The sequence below is a fragment of the Triticum dicoccoides genome, chromosome 4A, assembly GCF_002162155.2.
Source record: "Triticum dicoccoides isolate Atlit2015 ecotype Zavitan chromosome 4A, WEW_v2.0, whole genome shotgun sequence".
NCBI classification, from domain to species: domain Eukaryota; kingdom Viridiplantae; phylum Streptophyta; class Magnoliopsida; order Poales; family Poaceae; genus Triticum; species Triticum dicoccoides.
Window position 1 is genome coordinate 694,396,303 of NC_041386.1, and position 21,553 is coordinate 694,417,855.

General features: G+C 44.9%; 3 protein-coding genes and 1 pseudogene across 3 annotated transcripts; all 4 read right to left on the reverse strand.

Annotated features, from left to right (window-relative positions):
- Positions 1 to 1,717: 1,717 nt before the first annotated feature.
- Positions 1,718 to 2,261, reverse strand: LOC119284118 (annotated as a pseudogene).
- Positions 2,262 to 5,759: 3,498 nt separating this feature from the next.
- LOC119287982 lies at positions 5,760 to 9,182 on the reverse strand. Its single transcript, XM_037567600.1, has 2 exons — positions 8,007 to 9,182; positions 5,760 to 6,132 (listed from the first exon to the last, which is right to left on the reverse strand). Exon 1 carries the CDS (start codon positions 9,118 to 9,120, stop codon positions 8,515 to 8,517), a length of 606 nt encoding a protein of 201 aa, XP_037423497.1. The 5' UTR covers positions 9,121 to 9,182; the 3' UTR covers positions 5,760 to 6,132; positions 8,007 to 8,514.
- A 3,667-nt stretch (positions 9,183 to 12,849) lies between these two features.
- On the reverse strand, positions 12,850 to 16,067 carry LOC119284119. Its single transcript, XM_037563379.1, has 2 exons — positions 14,906 to 16,067; positions 12,850 to 13,232 (listed from the first exon to the last, which is right to left on the reverse strand). Exon 1 carries the CDS (start codon positions 16,065 to 16,067, stop codon positions 14,910 to 14,912), a length of 1,158 nt encoding a protein of 385 aa, XP_037419276.1. The 3' UTR covers positions 12,850 to 13,232; positions 14,906 to 14,909.
- Positions 16,068 to 18,470: 2,403 nt separating this feature from the next.
- On the reverse strand, positions 18,471 to 20,443 carry LOC119287983 (barley B recombinant-like protein D). Its single transcript, XM_037567601.1, has 2 exons — positions 20,304 to 20,443; positions 18,471 to 19,656 (listed from the first exon to the last, which is right to left on the reverse strand). Exons 1-2 carry the CDS (start codon positions 20,370 to 20,372, stop codon positions 18,730 to 18,732), a joined length of 996 nt encoding a protein of 331 aa, XP_037423498.1. The 5' UTR covers positions 20,373 to 20,443; the 3' UTR covers positions 18,471 to 18,729.
- Between the last annotated feature and the right edge of the window lie 1,110 nt (positions 20,444 to 21,553).

Below are 21,553 nucleotides of genomic sequence, written 5' to 3' on the forward strand. Positions count from 1 at the left end.
TCTCTTTCATCGGAAAATCAGATGCTCTAGTGCCTTTGGTTTTGTTTTTATTTTAGCGAACTATCTCTTTGCCATCTATTTGGACATCGTAGTTGAGTGCAGTCCACAATAGTTTTCATGTTTCCCATTAGGCTAGACATACGTTTCTGTTGAACTGTATGTCTCAGCATTTTTTGGGTGTCAAATTTAGCAACATCAGGAGCAATAGAATGACCCGAAGCCTCCAACGCAAATGCACTGTTATATAAACACGCATAAATTTATACTCCGAACTACTATGGTCAATTTACTACACGAATCATAGTTACTCCACCTAAAATGGCCCCAGACATGATCACTTGGATGACATTCCCAACCGACAAAACACAAATTTAACATGCTGCCTCATGCATCGTCAGCTATACTGTGAGCCTCTTTTTTTTAACGTTGCAATACTGTGAGTCTCACCAGCCAAAATCCAGAATTCATTAGACATTACGCACACTAGCACAGCCCAACAAAATTCAAAAATGGTGCAGAGTTACATTTTTTTTCTCATAAATAGTGGTGATTGCTGCTACTAATGTTCTAACACTTGGTACTCTATACAATCTGATGAATGGATCCCACCAGATAGTAACTAACTAAAGCAATCAATGGACAAGGAGAAGAATGTAAGCATGCTGAGGAGAAGGAACCAGAAGAAATAAACGGTTCAATACATAGATCCATAAAAATGGGGAAAATACATGTCAAATACAGCTTAACTTAAGGGAGAGTAGGCAATACATGTACAAGAAAAAAAGACTCGAGAGAAAGTAGGCAATACATGTCAAATCCACCTTAATTAACGTGTGCATGCTGTGATGCTGATTACTATTTCTGTATAGTATTCACAAGATGAGAAACATATACCATTAGAATGTCATTTAAACACTGACAATCAATATGACTGAGTATTACAAAGGGTGCAAAGTAACTTGGCCACATCAGAGCATTAAATCAGGACCGCTTGCCAAAGTAGAGAATGATAATGTACACACTACCATATAACTAACACTTGCATCATATTGCAATTGCAATGCCTTATATGCAAGCAAAGTGAGTAATTGAGGATGGAGGGCAGGCTTACCACTTCAAAGAGTTGGCGGTGAAAAGGACGGTGGGAGGTCGGCATACAGGTCACCAATCAGGACATAATCATCAGTCTGACAGAACAACTCAACCTGGAAAGTCTGGAGATTCAGTGAGAAATAGACTACTTTTGGCCTATTGTCTTCCGGATACCCACATAGTAGTAAGTATCCACCTGCTACACCCATGATGCAATAGTCATAATTTTCTGGCAAAGAGATCAGGGACTTGGATTGCCACTGGTTTGCGCCATTCCCATCCGTAGACTGTACAGCATAAAAGAGATGATATGCATCACTTTGAATTTTATCACAGATAGTAAGCATCCCAAGCCTTCCTTCTCCTGCCTCCACAATGGCCACCTGCTGCCCATAGCGGCCGGGTGGAGACGGAAGGTTGACGGCAGAGAACTCCATCCTGCGTGCGTCCAGCACGATCAACTTGTTGGCTTTATAAACCTGCCAACAGAAGCAACCATGGGCGTAGTAGCGGTGCGGCGCTGCGCATCGAAGCACTTCAAAAGTAATAGGATCGGCGAGCCATTGTCCGGCGCAGGAAGAGAAGACGAGGAGGACGAGCTTGGTCTTGCACCACACTAAGCACATTACTCTGAAGTCCCTGAACGATGGCTTCTCATCGTCGCCAGGAGGAGCAAGGAAGGGCTCGCATTTCAAGATGTCCGGCGGATGGACTTGACCGGCGAGATGGTCGGGGACGGCGGGCAGAAGCAGGTGGCGCCGGTGCAGCGGGTCGCAGACGGCGAACTCCGTAACCAGATCGCTTGGGTTGTAGTGGTAGTCGGGAAAACGGCTGGTCCCCTCGAGGGCGGGGGAGAAAAGGGCGCGGCCATCACGGACGTCGCGGAGGCACCAGCGGTCGCGGGACGGAGGGAGGAAGGAGCACGAGAAGTCTGCGCCGGCCAAGGTGGCCGCTGCGGCGGCGGAAGGGTGGGGCGGCTGGGCCGGGGTGAGATCCCAGCAGAGGATGCCGAGGAGAGGCGGCGGGTGTAAGACGCGGAATCGGCGGAGGAAGGCGTGGCCGGCGATGACACGGCGGAAGGAGACGCAGGCCGTGGAGGCGCGCGCGAGGTCGGCGGCCGTGGGGAGGCGGACGAAGATCTCCTCGAGGAGTTCACCTGGGAGCGCCATTAGGCCGGCGGAGCACGGGGATCTGCCACTACTTAAAACACAAACGGGGACCTAGCCAGGCACGACACGGACCACCCTTAAACGGGCCGGCCCGTGTATAAGAGGGCCGGCACGTGTGCACCGGTGTCCATGCTACTGGATCAATTCGGGTTGTTTTGGAGCTTTTTAAGTTGTTATTGGATTATAATACAGTATATCAGAACCATTTAAAAAAAATAATAAAACCTCAAAAAAATTAAGAAAAAATAATAAATGGGTCAAGTCGTGCCGGCACGCGGGGCTCGCACATGCGCCTGAGCACGGCCCCATGCGTGTCGCGGCCTAGGCAACGCATGACGGACCATATGGCCAGCTATGTATAAAAGTGAATCGGAGAGCAATTGATGAGTGTTTTTTTCGAGGGCCTTCCAACAATCATTTGAGGGTCTACTAAGAGCTGTCACATGTCACATGTCACGTGTCACTCATGCGCTGGGCGCTTCCTTCATATTTTTTTATATTGCCGCACGTGTTTTTTTGGCTTTTTAGATGGTTTTTTTACTTTTCGGTTTTCTACCTATGTTTCTTAGCTTTTCGACAAAAAAATCGGCAAAAAAAATTGCGTGAAAAAACACATTTTTCGTGAGAGGCACGATTTTTCTTTCGCGAGAGGCACGGTCGTGCCTCGGAAACAAAAGAACGCATTTTTTTCTTCCGTGAGAGGCAATGTTTTTGCTTTCGCGGGTGAAAACCTATGATCTTAGATCGGACGACGAAGGAGCTCGTGCTTGTTTCCTTTAAAGGCGTCGCTTTTGGAGGCCTTTTATGTTTTCCGGGTGCTGTCTTTGATGGTGGTTGTGTGATGGTGCTGAGAGGAGTTGATCACTTTGGCGATGCCATTTTTTTTTCCTTTTTTCTTTTTTTTTTCGGGTTGTGTGCATCCTAGATGTCTTTGTGTCTTCTTGTTGGTGCAGAGGCTGAGTATAATTGGTATCTCCGCGATATTAACAAATCCCTTTTTAAAAAAATTGAAGGAAAGAAATAAAGGTAATGCTAATGGGCGAACATTAGCTGGGAAGGAACTCCCAGCGAACGCCCTCACATCCATTTGATTGATCGAGATCAAACGACGTTCCTTTTTTTCTAAACTAGTAAGCGGAATTTCCCTACTCATAATTAGCAAAATTCACACATCGAAGGCAATTAACGGGGTGAACTTTTCCATAGAGAGCATATGGGTTATTTATTGTGCGTATAGTAAAAATGGAATCAAATATTCATAATGTTTCTGTTATCTAATGCAAACTTTCATAGGACTTATGATACGATTAAGCATTGTACAAACGAAAAGGTACATATATAAATAGGAACATGCTAAATGAGTGCCAAGGTAAACTTTATCAGAGATATAATTATTTAAGGGTCATACACGGTCGCAAGGCACAAGCAATGTCATTTAAAACAATGAAAAAAAGTTAAATAATAATATGATTGTTCATCGTTCTTACATGATGAACCACAAACGTTTCCAAAAATAAACATGGGAAAAAGTATCATATTGTACTCCATCCGATCTTGCTTGATACATTTGTTTGAGCGATAAGTAATATGACATGAACAAGTTCATACATGCATGAGAATAACGGCGGATTCATGAATCAACATCGATCTTAACAGGTAAACCGATGACAATTATAATCTTGTGGTGCCACAAAACAATTCACCAATCTATACTGATCACAATCGGTTCAATTTTACACATATATGCATTGGACATAGTGCTCGTAAATGCAACGTCTTCATCTTGGTAGAGTTTTGTCTGATACATACTGGACATATAGAAGCATTTGAGACATCAGGTGCATCACCTTGATACTGGCGCTGTTGTGGTAACAATAGTGCATTTCTTGACAAAAATATGAGATACCATACAAATCACTATCTGATCTTGAACGTGCTTGACGTGGTATCTAGAAGCCAACGCTAGAGGAGCATGAACTTGATTGCAGCGTAGCTAATGCTCAACCCCTGAATCTTCCTTTTTCAACTATTGTCATGCCCACGGACATGCCCTCCTGCACCCTGTAATTCAATCAACTGATGAGAGGTTATAATCTAAAAAAAATTAAGGTCACATTTATATTCAAATATGTCATCTTCTTTAGAATACTATACTTTCCTTTATCTAAGAAAACAATGTCATAGACATATGTAGATTCAACGTCCTATCTCAGAGAAAATAATAAGTACAGAAGAAATTGTCAAGGTTTCTACATGCAGCATTCCAATGCTTGATGCACCCTCTCTAGGAGCAGCAGTACATAAACTCTAAGTCCTTGCAAGCCAAGAACTGAATCCCCCACACAAGAATATCAGTTCTTCACAGCAAGAATTTTACCCCACAAACTACAATCAAAAACTGGATCCTTGCAAATAAAAATCAAAACTGAATGCCCTGCATAACATGTCACATATGCTCATAATAGAGAACCGAATTGACAAGACAGTAGATTAATCTATCAGGGGGAAGAAGTGGGAGGATCAACTTATGGGGACAAAGATACTAGTGTCTTGGGGTCTCGATTGCAGGGAGTCAAAGGCGAGTGAGGTGGCTGACTGGAGAACATTCCATAAGAGATGTGGTAGTGGCTTGTCCACATCGAGTGGATCCGGCCGGTGAGGCAGCTCGCAGCGACGGAGTGAAGGAGGCAGAGGACGCGGGGAAGGGCGGCGGCGGGTCCTGCTCCCTTGGCGGCGCACGACATGTTGCGGACGGCACGACAAGATGCCGAGGTCACGGCGGCTCCTGCTTCCTCGTGAGGCAGCGGCGCGGCATGCCGAGGGTGGCACGAGGCCGGGGGCGCAGCGGCTCCTGCACCATGGGTGGCACGGCAGCGGCAGGGAGGGACCGCGGGGTTTCGGGGATAGTGATTTTCTTTTTGAAGTTTATCTAAGGGTGAGCGATTAGAGGAGATGGCTGCATGATTATCTGAGGGTGGGTGATTTCGTTTTTTTTGCCTCAGCGTGATTACGGGGATGCGTTTGCGTACGCCGGATGTGAAATTTCCTCCGTCGACCGTCGTGGAGTACGGTCAGTCAAAGAAAATTGCTAGGTCCACACCATTTTGCTATTAGATAAATGATGACTATCAGATTAAGATTTGTGAGCCTAATCGTGCGGTGTTGATTGGTTCGTGCGGTGTCGTGAGACTAATTGCGGGGTGCACATAAGAAAGTTCTTGTTTGGTTGTTCAATAGTAGTGTAGATGTAGATGCATTCTCTAGGAAGAAGTTGCCATGTGTTTCTAAAGAAATTGCCACCCCCTCGCAGCGTAAACTGTATGTCATGTGTTTCTAGGAAGATGAGCATCATGTGTTTCTAGGAAAATTGCCACCCCCATGTGTTTCTAGGAAGATGAGCATCAGCAGAAGTTAAACACAGGTGAGTTTGGGTATGCCATACATACATACTGATACTAGAATCATACACCACCAAAAGCAATCTATTTCCAGGGTTGCTGAAGCCGCAAAGCTTACTTACCACTACTCAGTTCAAACAAAGCGGCTACTGAAGCTGGACCGTAGGGGGAGCAAATCAGGCCGTGGATACATAATAAGCTAGTCTAGTCTCTTGCCAGGCATAAAAGCATTGCAACAAAAAGCAGAAACGACATGAGAATTTTAACAAGAAAAAGGGGTGGATGCGCCGGTCATCAACTGCTTGGTGCCTTGTTCTTCAATAGCTCAAAGAGGCAGTATCTTCTCTTAGCTGCAAGTTATTGTCGAGTGCAAACCACTTCCACTCTTTCAGAAGTTCTTACATTTATTCTCCTTGACATGCCATTAGTCACGCTTGCGAGTCCTTGCCATCAGCGTATTCTCTGGAGAGGTCCTGGTTATAGAGGGAAAGGGTTCTTAAGTAAGACAACTCAAAAGGAAATGTTGAACTGTAACAAACTGAGGAAGAAAGCATGTGCCTGCAAGCCTCTCTTTTCTTATATAAAAATAAAGAAATGTATTGCACAGAAATACTAGATGGGAATTAGCATTTTAACTCACCGTAATGCAATTATTTTCATGAATGTATGAAATGCAAACATCTACTTCTGGAGAGTCACTAAAAGTCATTATGCTGAAAAAGATGGCCGCCCAATCTGATTGAAATGCTCAAAGTCAACTCTTATTTGCCAAACTACACAAACATGTTTCTGAAGTTATCTAGATTAGACATGAATATTTGCAGTTCAAGACCAGAGATACTACTGGGCATAAACATTACCACGGCATTTGATATGTTTGATTTATCAGTACAACCCAGGTGTCATACGCTGCCACTAGGATAGAGGGAACTGTCATTACATAAACTGGCACTGAGAATGTGACACTAATATCACACCCTATTGTCACAGGAGCACCAAGCGCTCTGCAAATTTTAGTGAAATTACGGAATCACTAGGGCGTCGCATTGCTGGGCACAGTTAGTTGTGCCACCAACCACCTAGGTTCCAACCCAACTTCTCTCTTTAAGGAAAAATCAGAGGCTCTAGTGCCTTTGGTCTTGCTTTTATTTTAGTGAAACTAGCACCTTGCCGTCTATGTGGACATAGCAATCGACTGAACTCCACAACAGTTTTCATGGTTCCCATTAGGCTGATGTGGACATACGAGTCTGATCTAGTGTATGTCTCAGTTGTCCATGCCTAAGTCGATGTAAGAGAGTGGTTTGGCTACTGTGTTTGCCACATGGAAGACAGCATCAATTACAACATGTCAGTTGCAAATTCAAGCATAATTACAGAGTGGGTCATTATAAAAAGGGTGATGGCAAAACAGGATTTTTCGGGTGGTCTCATTTAGCAAAATCAGGAACAATAGTATGACCCGAAGTTTCTAATCGCAAACACATTGTGAGATAAAAACACAAAAGATAAAACATTCAACCACTATGGTCAACTTATTGCACAAATTGGAGCTATTCCACCAAACATGCCACAAGACTTGATAACTTGGTGATGATGCCAGCTGGCAAAACCCAAATTTAGCATGCTATCTAATGCACCCTAAGCTGACTGTGAGTCTCACCAGCCAAAAGTAAGAATTCATTTGACATGATGCACACTACACAGCCCAACAAAATTAAAAATAGTGCAAAGAACCATTGTTTTGATAAATAATGGTGCTTGCTGCTACTAATATTATTAACACTAGTGCTTTATGCAATCTAATGAATAGGTCCCACCACAAAGTAGCTAACTAAAGCAATCAATGGACAAGAAGAATGTGAGCATGCTGAGGGGAGAAGGAACTAGCTAAAGCAAACGGTTCAATACGTAGCTAAAAAAAGGGGGAAAATATGTAGTTTCAAATGTACAAGAAAAAAGACTCGCGGGAAAGTAGCAAATACATGTCAAATCCAGCTTGACTTGTCCATACTGCAATGCTGATTACTATTTCGGTATGACACTGAAAATGAGGACAGTCATATTCACAAGATGAGAAACAGATACTTTTTGCTTACCCTAAAATTCACAGATTTCGAATTGCCCAGATGCACTAACCATTAGAATAGTACCTAAACACCAACTAGCAATATGAATGAATATTATAAAGGATGGGAAGTAACTTGGCCACATCAGCACTAGTTCAGGACTGTTTCCAAAGTAGAGAATGATAATGTACACAATACCATATAACTAACACTTGCATCAGATTGCAATTGCAATGCCATATGCAAGCAAAGTAATTAAAAACTGAGGGCAAGCTTACCAGTTCAAAGAGTTGGTGGGGACAAGGACGGTGGGAGATCGGCATACAGGTCACCAAAGATGACTTTATCACCAGTCTGACAAAACCACTCAAGCTGGAAAGTCTGGAGATTCAGTGAAAAATAGCTTATTGGCCTATTGTCTTGTGGATACCCAGTTAGGAGTAAGTATCCACCAGCTACACCCATGATGCCATAGCGATAATTTTCCGGCAAAGAAATTACTGACTTGGACTGCCACTGGTTTGTGGCATTCGCATCCTTAGACTGTACGGCATACAGGAGATGATCTGCACCAGGTTCAGGATGCTTAGAGATAGTAAGCATCCCAAGCCTTCCTCCTCCTGCCTCTACAATGGCCATCTTTCGCACATCAGGGCCAGGTGGAGTCGGGAGGTCAACAGTGGAGAACTCTATCCTGCGCGCATCGAGCACGAGCAACTTGTCAGACCGAAAAACCTCCCAACAGAAGCATCCATGGGCGTAGAAGCGGTGCATCGCCGCCCCGCATCAAAACACGTCAACTGTAACAGGATTAGCGAGCCATTGTCCGGCGCAGGTAGAGAAGACGAAGAGGACGAGCTTGGTTGTGCACCGCACCAAGTACATGACTCTGAATGACGACCAGTCAGCCCCAACGTCGTCAGGGCCAGGAGGAGCGAGGAAGGGCTCGCACTCCACGATGTCCGGCCTATGGACTTGACCGACCAGAAGGTCCGGGAGGGCCGGCAGCAGGAGGTAGCGACGGTGCAGGGGGTCGCATACGGCGAACTCCGTGGCCAGGTGGCTGGGGTTGTAGTCGCCGCCGATCCCCTCGAGGGCGGGGGAGAAAAGGGCGCGGCCGTCGCGGGATGGGGGAAGAAAGGAGCACGACAAGTCGGCGTCGGCAAAGGCGGCTGCCGCTGCGGCGGAAGGGTGGGGCGGCTGGGCGGGGATGAGGCCGCCGCAGAGGATGCCCAGGAGAGGCGGCGGGTGGAGGGTGCGGAACCGGCGGAGGAAGGGGTGACCGGTGATGACGCGGCGAAAGGAGACGCACGCCGCTGAGGCTCGCGCGAGGTCGGCGGCCGCGGCGAGGCGGAGGAAGATCTCCTCCAGGAGTTCATCTGGGAGCGCCATTAGGGCCGGCCGGTGGATGAGATTTGGGGGAGCTACAGCCTACAGCAGGGTGTGTGAGACTTTGCGGAATCAGATTGACGGCTGAAACCTGAGCATGTGTCGGGCCGGGCTTTGATAAGTCGAACCTTCAAAATACAGACCGAAGCCTGAATTATCCTTTCTTTCAAGCCTTGAAATTCCAAAAATGAGAAGCCCGAGCTCGGACCGAACTACCTTTTGGGCTACAAAATGAGGCCCAACCCAGATTACACATTAGGCATGTGTGCTACAAATTTAACTCATAATGAGGGAGCGATGGGTGTGGTCAAGACTATTACACTCAGTGTGGGGGTGAAGGGGTGGGAGAGTGTAGGATCGAAAGTATGTCTAGAGGGGGGGGTGTGATTAGACTACTTGACCAAATAAAAATCTAGCATTTTCCAATTTTAGTTCTTGACAGATTTTAACAACTTAGCACAAGTCAAGCAATCTTAACACAATTCAAGCAAGCATGCAATGAGTATATAAGCAGCGGAAAGTAAAGCATGTAACTTGCAAGAAAGTAAAGGGAGTGGTTTGGAGAGTGCAAACGCAATTGAGACACGGATATTTTTGTCGTGGTTCTGATAGGTGGTGCTATCGTACATCCACGTTGATGGAGACTTCAACCCATGACGGGTAACGGTTGCGCGAGTCCACGGAGGGCTCCACCCATGAAGGGTCCACGAAGAAGCAATCTTGTCTATCACACCATGGCCGTCGCCCACGAAGGACTTGCTTCACTAGGGTAGATCTTCACGAAGTAGGTGATCTCCTTGCCCTTACAAACTCCTTGGTTCAACTCCACAATCTTGACGAAGGCTCCCAAGTGACACCTAACCAATCTAGGAGACACCACTCTCCAAAAGGTAATAGATGGTGTGTTGATAATGAACTCCTTGCTCTTGTGCTTTAAATGATAGTCTCCCCAACACTCAACTCTCTCTCTCACAGGATATGGATTTGGTTGAAAGAAGATTTGAGTGGAAAGCAACTTGGGGAAGGTTAGAGATCAAGATTTATGTGGTAGGAATGGAATATCTTGACCTCAACACAAGTGTACGTGGTTCTCTCTCAGAAAATGTATGTTGGAAGTGTAGGCATGTTCTGATGGCTCTCTCCATGAATGAAGAGTGGGTGGAGGGGTATATATAGCCTCCACACAAAAACTAACCATTACACACAATTTACCAAACTCGGTGGGACCGAATCGTGAAACTCGGTCCGACCGATTTAGTTCATAATGTGACCGTTAGGTATTTCAGTGGGATCGACATGTTAACTCGGTGGGACCGATATCATTAGGGTTAGGGCATATCGTAATCTCGGTGAGACCGATTACACAAACTCGGTGAGACCGATTTTGGTAATAAGCTAACCAGAGAGTTGGTCAGGCAAACTCGGTGGGACCGATTTGCTCATCTCGGTTGGACTGAAATGTTACGAAAGGGAAACAGAGAGTTTACATTGCAATCTCAGTGGGACCGATCGCTCATCTCGGTTTGACCGAAACTTTACGAAGGGAAACAGAGAGATTACAATCCCATCTCGGTGAGACTCGAGATCCCTATTGGTGAGACCGAAAAGACTAGGGTTTCTGGCAGTGGCTATGTCAATTGAACTCGGTGGTGCCGTATAAAAAGTTTCGGTGGGGCCGAGTTTGACTTTTGATTTGGGACATATGTGGATGTGAGAAAGTAGTTGAGGGCTTTGGAGCATATCACTAAGCACTTCAAGCAAGCAAGCCATTAAGCAACACCTCACCCCCTCTTAATAGTATTGGCTTTTCTATGGACTCAATGTGATCTTGGATCACTAAAAGTAAAATGAAGAGTCTTGTGCTTTAAGCTTGAGTCAATCCTTTTGTCCTTAGCATTTTGAGGGGTCCATGTTTCTCATCCATGCCATGCCAAACATTAAGCTTTCCTGAAATATTTATCTTGAAATAGCATTAGCTCAATGAGATATATGTTGTTAGAAATTACCAAAACCACCCAGGAATAGTTGCACTTTCAAAGAGGTTCTTCACCCTACTCTCAACAAGAGAAGAGCAACAAGGTGGGGTTGTGCTCCTCACGCCAACCGTTCGAGCAAGCTACTTTGGTGTTCAATCCATCCACCAGTCTTTACTATGATAGGTGTTCCACCATCTATCCGAAAATAGTGAAGCATGTTAGAGTGATGCTCGTTGAAATGACATTTAAGCCTCTAGAACGGTTTTGGTATAAATGAAGTGATTGGGGGCCTAAGGTTGTTTACAAGTTTCATGAACATGCACTACTCCATGGATGAAGAGAAAAGGTGGACGAAGACCCCTAAAGAAAAAGTAGAGAAGAAGATTGTTAGTTTGCATTATGTATTTTGCCTTATGCACTAGTCGAAGGAAATACTAATTATTAAGAGAGGCAACATGATGACTAGGAGTGCAGAGACAAACGTCTTTTGAGATTATACACACATCTAAGTTTGAGGGGAAACCCCTAGAGAAGCTAAAGAGAAGCACCATACTTGAACCCATGATTTGCTCTAAATGTAGGTTGGAGGTACCGTGTGAAGGTTCTGGATGGCGAAGGATTTCAACTTGTGGCAAGCATGAATGTCATCATCAAGCTCAAGTGGAATGCTCGAGGGAAAGATATACGTTAGTTACATTTCACTGGTTTTGCCGGTCTCAAGGTGCTTTGTGGGACAATGGATTACATGATTGATAATCGTTCTATTTAGAGGGTTATCAAATCAGTAGCTTGATCACGTTATCATAGATTCTTCAAACCTCTACATGTGTGGCATCCTCCTTTCGTGTTCATATTGAGTGGTTTCTCTATTCAAGGACCCCGGACTTGTTGTCAGCATTAAAACGAGACCAAAATCATCAAAAACAGAGTTTGCATGAGTTAGTTGTGGGTTTTTTTGTGGGTATGTTCCTCTTGTTTTCCCATGGCTAGAATATCCAGGCTAATTGGGTTGAATTCCTTGTGTGTTGTTTCGGGCACGAGTTTCCAGGTCTGCCTCTGGGTGGTTCTAGGCTTGGGGACGTAGTCGGCGTGCCAATTGGGCCAATCCGGGCCGGAAAAGATGCTCAACGAGAAAATGTGTTGATCCTATAGATAAGGCTCTTACCTCAAGAGGTCATAACATTGATTCTATAGATAATGCCTGAAAAGTTGCCCAATGGGAAAAACGAGAGCTCTTTCCACCTCCCCCAAAGCCCTAATCTCGCCTCCAAGCGAGGGATTGGTGGTGGATCAAGGAGTCACTTGTTGACCTCCCCTAATTGTGAGCTTGGTTCTTGATCTAGGAACTAGAGTTTTACAAATCTTGTCTTGTAGTATCATCATCGTTTAGTACCCGAATTTTACCTACCTACAAGAACATGTCTGTATATAATTCCTCCAGCGTCGAGTAATTTCAGACGGAGAGAGTACATGCTAGTGTGTTGACTGATGATACTGTAAGTGTTTGGTTAAATGCTTTGTTGCTGGCTTGTGATTGTTAATCTACGTGAAGAATGGTATTGTAAGAACATCATGACACAACTACAAGTGTCGGGTCAATCCTCTCCCAGCCTGCAGATTCGCCATTCGACTTGTAATCTTTTGACGTTAAACGATCGCTCTGCTATCATCATTTCTAGAATTTTAACCATTCAAATGGATGTGGAAAACCAACAAGGATTTGTAGTATTAGTGTTCAATACTAGGAGAGGATGGATTGGATTTAAAAATCAGCTTTGCAGTAAAAGCGATAAGCATACTCCATGAACAAGTACAAACATCTTACAAATGCATTTTGCATGAGATGAGCATGCCACCATATAATTCAGCACAAACTACTGAAGCTTGACACTATACAATTAAGTGAGCCAATCTGGCGATGGATACATAATAAGCACAAGTAGCAGAAATGATATGAAATCTTCAACAGGAAAAAGAAGGTGGATCCGACGGATATCCACAGCATGCTTCTTGTTCTTCAGCAGCTCAAAGAGGCATCGTATTTGCCCTTTCAGAAGCTCTTGCATTTATTCTCCTTGACATGGTATCAGTCACACTTGCTTGAGTCCTTGCCATCAGCATATTTCTCTGGAAGAAGTCCTGGTTATAGAGGGAAACGGTGCTTACGGTTTAGATGCGACAACTCAAAAGAAAGTATTAAACTGAAAAAAACCGAGGAATATAGAGCATGTGTCCGCAGGCCTCTCTTATATTTATAAAAAGAAAGGAATGATGAGGATTTTAACTCGCCATAATACAAAATTTTCAAGGATACTACTCCATCCGTTCACAAATATAAGATGTTTTGGATATTTCATGGACTACACACGGACTAAAATGAGTGAACAAGCACACTAAAACGTGTCTATCTACATCCTGTTCAGAAAAAAGTTAGAAAATCTTATATTTGTGAACAGAGGGAGTACTTGTTTGCAATACAAACATCTACTTTTGAACTGCCACTAAAAGTCATTATGCTGAAGAGCATCCAATTTTGATTGAAATGCTCATGAAGCCAACTCTTATTTGCCAAACGACACAAACATGTTTCTGAAGTTAGCTAGACAACTAAACATGTATTTACAGTCCCAGATTAGAAATGTTACTGGGCATAGACATCAGCACGGCATCTGGATTCATATATGTTATTGCAACAACTTAGTATTCACCTATCATTTTATAGTGTATGTCTCAGCTGTCCATGAGTAAGAGGTTGGTTTGACTAGTGTGTTTGCCACGTGAGAAGACCAGCGTCAGTTACAATATGTCAGTTGCAAGTTTTCAGCATAATTACAGATTGGGTCATTACGATTTACGAATATGATGATGGTGAAAAAACATTTTTTTTCCATGGCCTAATTTAGCAACATCATGAGCAACAGTATGATCCCAAGTCGCTACTTGCAAGTGCATCATGAGATGAAAACACATAAATTTGAACATTCGACCGCTGTGGTCAATTGACTGCACGAAAAATCATAGCTATTCCACCTAAAATGGCACCAGACAGGATAACTTGGTGACAATGCCAACAGACAAAACAAAAATTAACATGCTGCCTCATGCACCCTCAGCTGCACTGTGAGTCTCACCAGCCAAAAGCAAGAATTCATTAGACATGATGCGCACTGCACAACCCAACAAAATCCAAATATAGGTGGTGCAAATTGCCATTTTTGATAAATACTGCTTCTTGCTGCCAGTAATGTTATAATACTTAGGATTGTTTGAAATATGCTTAATGGATCTCACCACAAAGTAACGAACTAAAGCAATCAATTGGTGAGAAGAATGTAACGATTCTGAAAGGACCTAGCAGAAGCCAATGGTTTAATAATTAACTAAAAACGGAGGGGGAAAATGCACAAGAAAAGACACTGAAGGGAAGGTAGCAAATACACATATCCAAATCCTGTGCGAACTATTCACAAAAAGAATGCTGATTACTGTTTCTATATGACACTGAAAATGATGACAGTCATATTCACAGGATGAGAAACAAATACTTGCCTATGCTGAAATTCACAGTTTTCGAATTTCACAGATGTACTAAACTACTAACCATTAGAATAGCAACTAAATAACAACAAGCAATATGAGCGAGTATTATAAAGGGTTGAAAGTAACTTGGGAGTTGGCCATGTCAGCGTTAATTCAGGGCCGTTTGGCAAAGTATAATGATAATGCACACTTCCAAGAAAACCAACACCTGCATCATATTGTAATGTCATATGGATGCAAAATAAGAAATTCAAAATCGAGGGCAAGCTTACCACTTCAAAGTGTTGGTGGGGACAAGGGCGGTGGGAGATCGGCATACAGGTGACCAATCATGACATAATCACCAGTCTGACAGAACCATTCGACCTGGAAAGTCTGGAGATCCAGTGAAAAATAGTCTACTGTTGGCCTATCATATTTTGGATACCCAGTTAGGAGCAAGTATCCACCAGCTACACCCTTGATGCAATAGCGATAATGTTCCGGCAAAGAGATTGCAGGCTTGGGTTGCCACTGGTTTGCCCCATCCCCATCCTTGCATCGTGTGGCATACAAGAGATGATATACACCACGTTTTACTTGATCAGAGATGGTAAGCATCCCAAACCTTCCTTCTCCTGCCTCTACAATGGCCATGTCCCGCATATAAGAGCCAGGTGGAGGTGGGAGGTCGACAGTGGAGAACTCCATCCTGCGCGTGTCGAGCACGAGCATGTCGGCAGCATCATAAATCTGCCAACAGAAGCATCCATGGGCGTAGTAGCGGCGCAACGCCGCGACGTGCCCAAACACGTCAAACGTGATGGGATCAGCGAGCCATTGCCCGGCGCAGGAGGAGAAGACGAAGAGGACGAGCTTGGTTGTGCACCGCACCAAGCACATTACTCTGAAGTCTCTGAATGACGAGTCCTCCTCGCCGCCCGGAGGAGCAAGGAAGGGCTCGCACTCCACGATGTCCAGCTGATGGACCTGGTCGGCTAGATGGCCGGGGAGGGCAGGCAGCAGGAGGTAGCGGCGGTGCAGCGGGTCGCAGACGGCGAACTCCGTGACCAGGTCGCTGGGCCTGTGCATGCTGTTGCGCGAATGGCTGCCCGCCTTGAAGCGGGGGCTGAAAAGGGCGCGGCCGTCGAGGACATCGCGGCGGTACCAGCGGTCGGGGGACGGGGGGAGGAAGGGGCAGGAGAAGTCGGCGCCGGCTAAGGTGGCCGCCGCGGCGGCGGAAGGGTGGGGCGGCTGGGCCGGGGTGAGATCCCAGCAGAGGATGCCGAGGAGAGGCGGCGGGTGGAGGACGCGGAATCGGCGGAGGAAGGGGTGGGCGGTGATGACGCGGCGGAAGGAGGCGCAGGCCGCGGAGGCGCGCGCGAGGTCGGCGGCCGCGGGGAGGCGGAGGAAGATCTCCTCCAGGAGCTCGTCTGGGAGCGCCGGCTGCGCCATTGGGTTGGGCCGGCGGAGGACGGGGATCTGCTGCTACTGTAAAAGTAAAACCACCATTTGCCAATTAACCACCTTATATGGTCCATAAATTAGGAATAAAAATTATGAATTGCATTAATTAAAATTGATTCCCCTTCAAAAATGATTTCATTAATTGTTAATTGATCCTGACAACAATGTTACTAATTCACATTAAATCAGAAAACCACGTTGACAACATTAATTAATTCCTCTCCACTTGATCTTATCTCAGTGGACGAAATGTGTTCATGCACCAACGACTGCCAACGGTCCAGCATCAACACCTGGCCGAGCCGCTCAATCGATGGTGCAGAAAGATATAGCACACACAAAGCTAAACGAGAGCACTTGAAAACCAGCATCACCCGGGACGGCAACCCCTATCCCTATGAGACGACACATCAATAAGGACGTCATTGCAGGTTTGCAGCCGATGCAAAGTGATAAGGGTGATTCACACGGTGATTCACACCGATACATGGCATAGCTCGGATTCTTGAAAGGACAAACCTTAGGCAACAACTATTTCGGAAAAAAAACCTTAGGCAACAAAAGGGGAGAGTCACTAGACAGGACTAGGAAGCGATGTCGTAAAAGCTCCCCAATCGAACTGCAAGTCGAGCTAGCAAGTCACGATTGGCTCTGTTGCTCGAGGTCAAGGTCACGAGAGGGGCGGCGCCACTTCCGCCCAGCGTCGGCCGCCACCTGAGGGTTTGCTCGCGAAAGGACGGATGAGCAATAATAAAGGAGCTATTTGTGTACTTTACTTTTGGCATCCAGATTGTGTGCGATGATGGCAAGACCACAACTTGGATGCCAAATAATAAAGGGGTTTTTGCTTCTGGTGGTACATCACTGAAATTGTCTTCAAAGTTGCAAAATATTACCCACTGACGCCATCTAAGTGGTAAAAAACGTTTCACACAAGAGAATCCCTGTCTGGGCCGGCCCAGTAGGAACCATCTATACTACGCTCTACGTGTTGGGAGACGACACAGCACGCCTGTTTGGGCGACCTGTTTTTTAAATTTTGTTTTTCATTTCCGTCTTTGTTTTTTTCTACTTTAAATAATTTGTGACTTCAAAAAAGTTCTGAAATTCCAAAAATGAGAGCTTTGGAATATTTAATTTAATAATTTATAAATATTTGTGGATTCAGGAAATGTTTGAATATTCAAAAAATATTTGCAATTTTGAAAACGAACGTTCAGGAAATCAAAAAACGTTCATTATTTCTTAAAAAGTTTGTGTATTAAAAATGTTAATAAAATTGAACAAAATTTCACCAATTAAAAAAAGTTCATGAATTGAAAACTATCCTAAAAATTCACAAATTGAGCATGACTTGCAAAATAGCATTGTTCACGAAATCGGTAACTGATAGCTGCTCGGCCGGCTTGGGAGGAGCGATTAATCAGTTAATCAGCCTATTAACTAGATTAATCGGTCGACCATTAATTGGTAGATTATATAGGAATTGCCAACATATATCTAGTTTTTTTTATGTATTATATCATACTCTTATACTCTCAACTATGTAATATACCAAAATATGCTACTTTTGGTCGAAACCTCGCTCTTGAGGAGCGAGAGGGGGATGGGAGGAGTTACAGGCCAAAATTTTGGGGTTTGTTTGCCCACAAGTAAATGGGTCAACAACAATTATTTGGCCGAACAACCAATTAATCGGCCTGACAAGTTAACATGATGAATATGTGTTATTCGATTCGGTTAGCGATTAACTGGCCCGTTAACTGATTAATCGGATGAATTCTTGAACAATGCAAAATAGTTTATTGGTTCATAAAATGTTCACAGATTCAAAAAATGATTATGCATTTCAAAAAATGCTTGTTAAATCAAAAAAATATTCGTGAATTTAGAAAATTGTTCCACCAAACAATGTCCAAGAAAACATCTTTGTCAATTCAAAAAATGTTCGCCTATTCAAGAAAATTTTAAAAAAATATTCATAATTTTAGAAAATATTTGCAAATAGTATAAAATGTTCATGATTTTGGACAGTGTTTGAAATTCTGTAAAGATGTTTACAAATTTGAAAATTGTTCATGATTTCATATGCGTAGACGAGTTAAAAAAATGTTCATGATTTTCAAAAATTGTTCATAATTTTCACGAAAATGATCTCTCGATGATGCAGCAAAATGTGATCATGGCCATTGAAAATTATGAAAAAAAAAAATCCTCCCGTTGCAACACACAAGCCATTTTGCTAATAATGAAAAATGGGATTTCACTGCTGAGGTACGTTCGCGCAGCCTGATGCGGTGATGCTGCTGTTATCCTTGTTCGTTCTAATTCTTGTGCTACCATGCAGGAGCAAGACACGAATCCTAATGCAGCATCTGATATGTAAGCCAATGACAAAGCAAGAAACGCCTACTGCCAATTAAATCTAGAAGTCAAAACTATAGAGCGAATCGACGACGAATACCTGGGGTTGCTAAAATTACATTTCCACTGTCCAGCGCAGAGCGACTCGGGGTTCAGAAAGGGAGGAGGACCTACACAGAATTCTAGCCTACATCCCTCAATGACATTACAGAGATGATGATGACCCCCAGTAAGGAGACTACAGGACCTGATATCCCTCCTTGCATGTTGAACAGAAGCAGCAGGGCTACCGGATGGTGATGTACCTGTTCGTGCCGTGCTTGGCCCAGTGGTCCTTGAGGTCCACCGACGCCGAGAGGTCGTGGCCCTCGGCCGCTAGCCGGCTGAGCAGCTTGGTGAAGGCGCTGCCGCTCATCTTCCGCCCGCCCATGCGCGCGTGGCGCTTGTTGGGCATCACCGGGAGCGGGTACATGGACATGCTCATGGTGCAGCAGGACGACTGCCACCCGCCGTTGCCCCACTTGTAGCACTGCCGGAGGACCCCCGTGCACGAGCAGGCAGGCGCAGGCATGGACGACTCGTCGAACGAGACCTGGTTCAGGCCAAGGTCCTGGTCCTTCCACTCGTTCTTCATCTCAGAAGCGGCGCGAGCTGGATCCTCCCCGACACCAGACATTCCGGCATCTCTCCAGTCACCGCCGGCTTTCTTGGTTTTCCGGAGCACGCCTGACGGCCTCTTCAGTGGAGATGCTTGGGAACTGTTCTTCTTGGGCTTCTTTGCCTTTCCAGCAGCACTCACCGGGGCTGTTGAGATCGGGTATGCATCTGATATGTGCATTTCTCTAGTATGGTCATATGGAGAATCTGCCAGTTGCAGTGGCGATGATTGAGCATGGGGCTGCTGGTCGTGGTGGTGGAAGTTCTTTGCTCCATTGAGAGATCCTGGGTTGAATCCGATCCCGTTATTCATATTAAATCCATTTGTACGGGCTAGTTCAAGTGCGGCAAGGGCATTGTCTCGTTCGACGATTGCAGCATTCCGTTCAGCCATTGCAGAGTCCCGCTGGGCAAACGCCATGTCTCTCTCAGCCATAGCAGCTTTCTTCTCAGCCAGAGCATGGTCTCTCTCCATGATGGCGGTGTCCCTCTCACTCATTAGTGCTAGGAGGTTCATGCTGTGGTGGTCCTTCATTTGCCTTTGGGGCATCATCCACTGAAACATAGAGCAACTATCATAAGAACCACACTCTTCTAGAGAGCAAATCATTGCGACAATTATGATTAGGAAAAAAAATATAATATGATGTTTGTGACAATTCTGAATGCAGTACATAAAAGCTAAACATCAGAATTTCCAAGACAATTATAAGTTTTGATCTTCATTTCTTGGGCATGGTTGTTTCGACTGTACCATTTGCTCTGCAGCTATGCAAGAGAACGAAACAAAAAAATATGACAAAAGGAAGGCTATGAAATTTGTTACTATCTTATCACCATGAACTTCTGCTATTTAGTTTGATCATTCCTCAGTCCGAAGAAACTTTAGGGATACTATGTACATTAGCTGAGTGACAAGCACTGACCAGCATACTATCTCAATTTTTAGCTTTCTCATAAAGCTGAATAATATTGCCTTCAGTCTAAAACAAGCACATGTACACTTTAGCTACTCACCTACAGCTTGTGATCTGGTTATGTCCTTAATGAAGATTTGTTACAGGACAATGCTTACTAGTAGAAGATAAATCAAATCAATGTTCTATGCCTTAATTACTAACACAATGTAACATTCATATGTCAAAGAACACAATATAACTCTAAATTATTGCACGATGATTATTCATGACGAATTACACAAACCTGAGTATGAAGTGCTTTATATGGGTCTGGCCTTTGCCTCCCATTTTCCCTATGTCCAAGGTTGTCCATTATCACATATGTTTGCAGACAGGAGAAATAGAGCAGCTATGTGACTACCTGCAAGATAAGAAGAAAAATAGTCAAGGGTACAGCAAATGTGATATCACAGAGAAGGTATTGCGGAAGAGTAACCTAGTTAGATTGCCTTGTCGGTATGTCAGAGCTCAAAAAAGCTACCAGGTAAAACGAGACTCAGGAATGGATGAACGCATGAACCAGTTCAGAAATGAGATAGATACCAGAACAAAATGCATCGGTAAAATTGGGGAAGGAGGTAGCTACGCGTGTTTACTCAATGCAGAAGAGAAGGCAACAAGTCAATCAGCTAGCCTCCATAAAAAAGAATTAGAAGCTGAACAACTATTCATTCACTGACTTTAACTCCAGATCCAGTTCCTCGGATAGCGGAAATGCAGAACCAGAGCCTCGACATGGATCTCCAAAACCTCGGGGACTCAACATGCCACATAGTTTCAAAGCTGAACAGCTTCGTATACTAGTATGATCTCTAGTTATCATCCTTTCGAACATTGGGCTGAGTAAACAGTTATGCACATGACTCTGGGTCTAATGCTGAGCATCATAGAATCCAACTGCACACAATGCCGCCTCTAATTGCAACTAGCAGTACACTCTCCACACGCCCCCACTCACTGGGAAGCTGTGGAGACTAGAGAGTTACACTACACAAGCCAGCGGAGGCACCGCACATGGAGGATGGAAAGCAGCGGCAGCGCCGAGCCGCCGACCAGAGCACCAAAACTCTGCTTCCAGCCACTCCCAACTGAACCGAGCGCGAACCTGACACTCAAACGTCACAGACTGATCAACATCACATCAAGCTCGAGCACCAGTACCCACCGGCAGCAGCACTTCCACTCCGTGCGCCCCCTAATTGCAAAAGGGAACCAAAACAGGGCCACCCGACCTGCCCGCCGTGAATTCGGAAGGAGGACGCCACATCAACAGAGGAAACGAGCCCAATCGGAAGCGCTAAACCCTAGATCACTCACCGAGCACCACGGCCGCGCCCGCGCGGATTCGCGGGGCGAGCGAGCGACGAATCCCCTAAATCCTAATCCGCGGCGGCCACCCAATGCGGCCCCTCCGCTGCTCGCCGCGGAAATTTCGCTAGGGGAAATAATTAAGCAACCCCCGCTGCACTGTACTACTTGTCAGCAAGAGAGGGG

Coding starts and splice junctions, on each gene's coding strand:
- LOC119287982 (XM_037567600.1), bottom strand. CDS start 9,120: ATGGCGCTCCCAGATGAACTCCTGGAGGAGATCTTCCTCCGCCTCGCC.
- LOC119284119 (XM_037563379.1), bottom strand. CDS start 16,067: ATGGCGCAGCCGGCGCTCCCAGACGAGCTCCTGGAGGAGATCTTCCTC.
- LOC119287983 (XM_037567601.1), bottom strand. CDS start 20,372: ATGGACAACCTTGGACATAGGGAAAATGGGAGGCAAAGGCCAGACCCA. Junction 19,657..20,303: donor ATAAAGCACTTCATACTCAG/GTTTGTGTAATT, acceptor TCTATGTTTCAG/TGGATGATGCCCCAAAGGCA.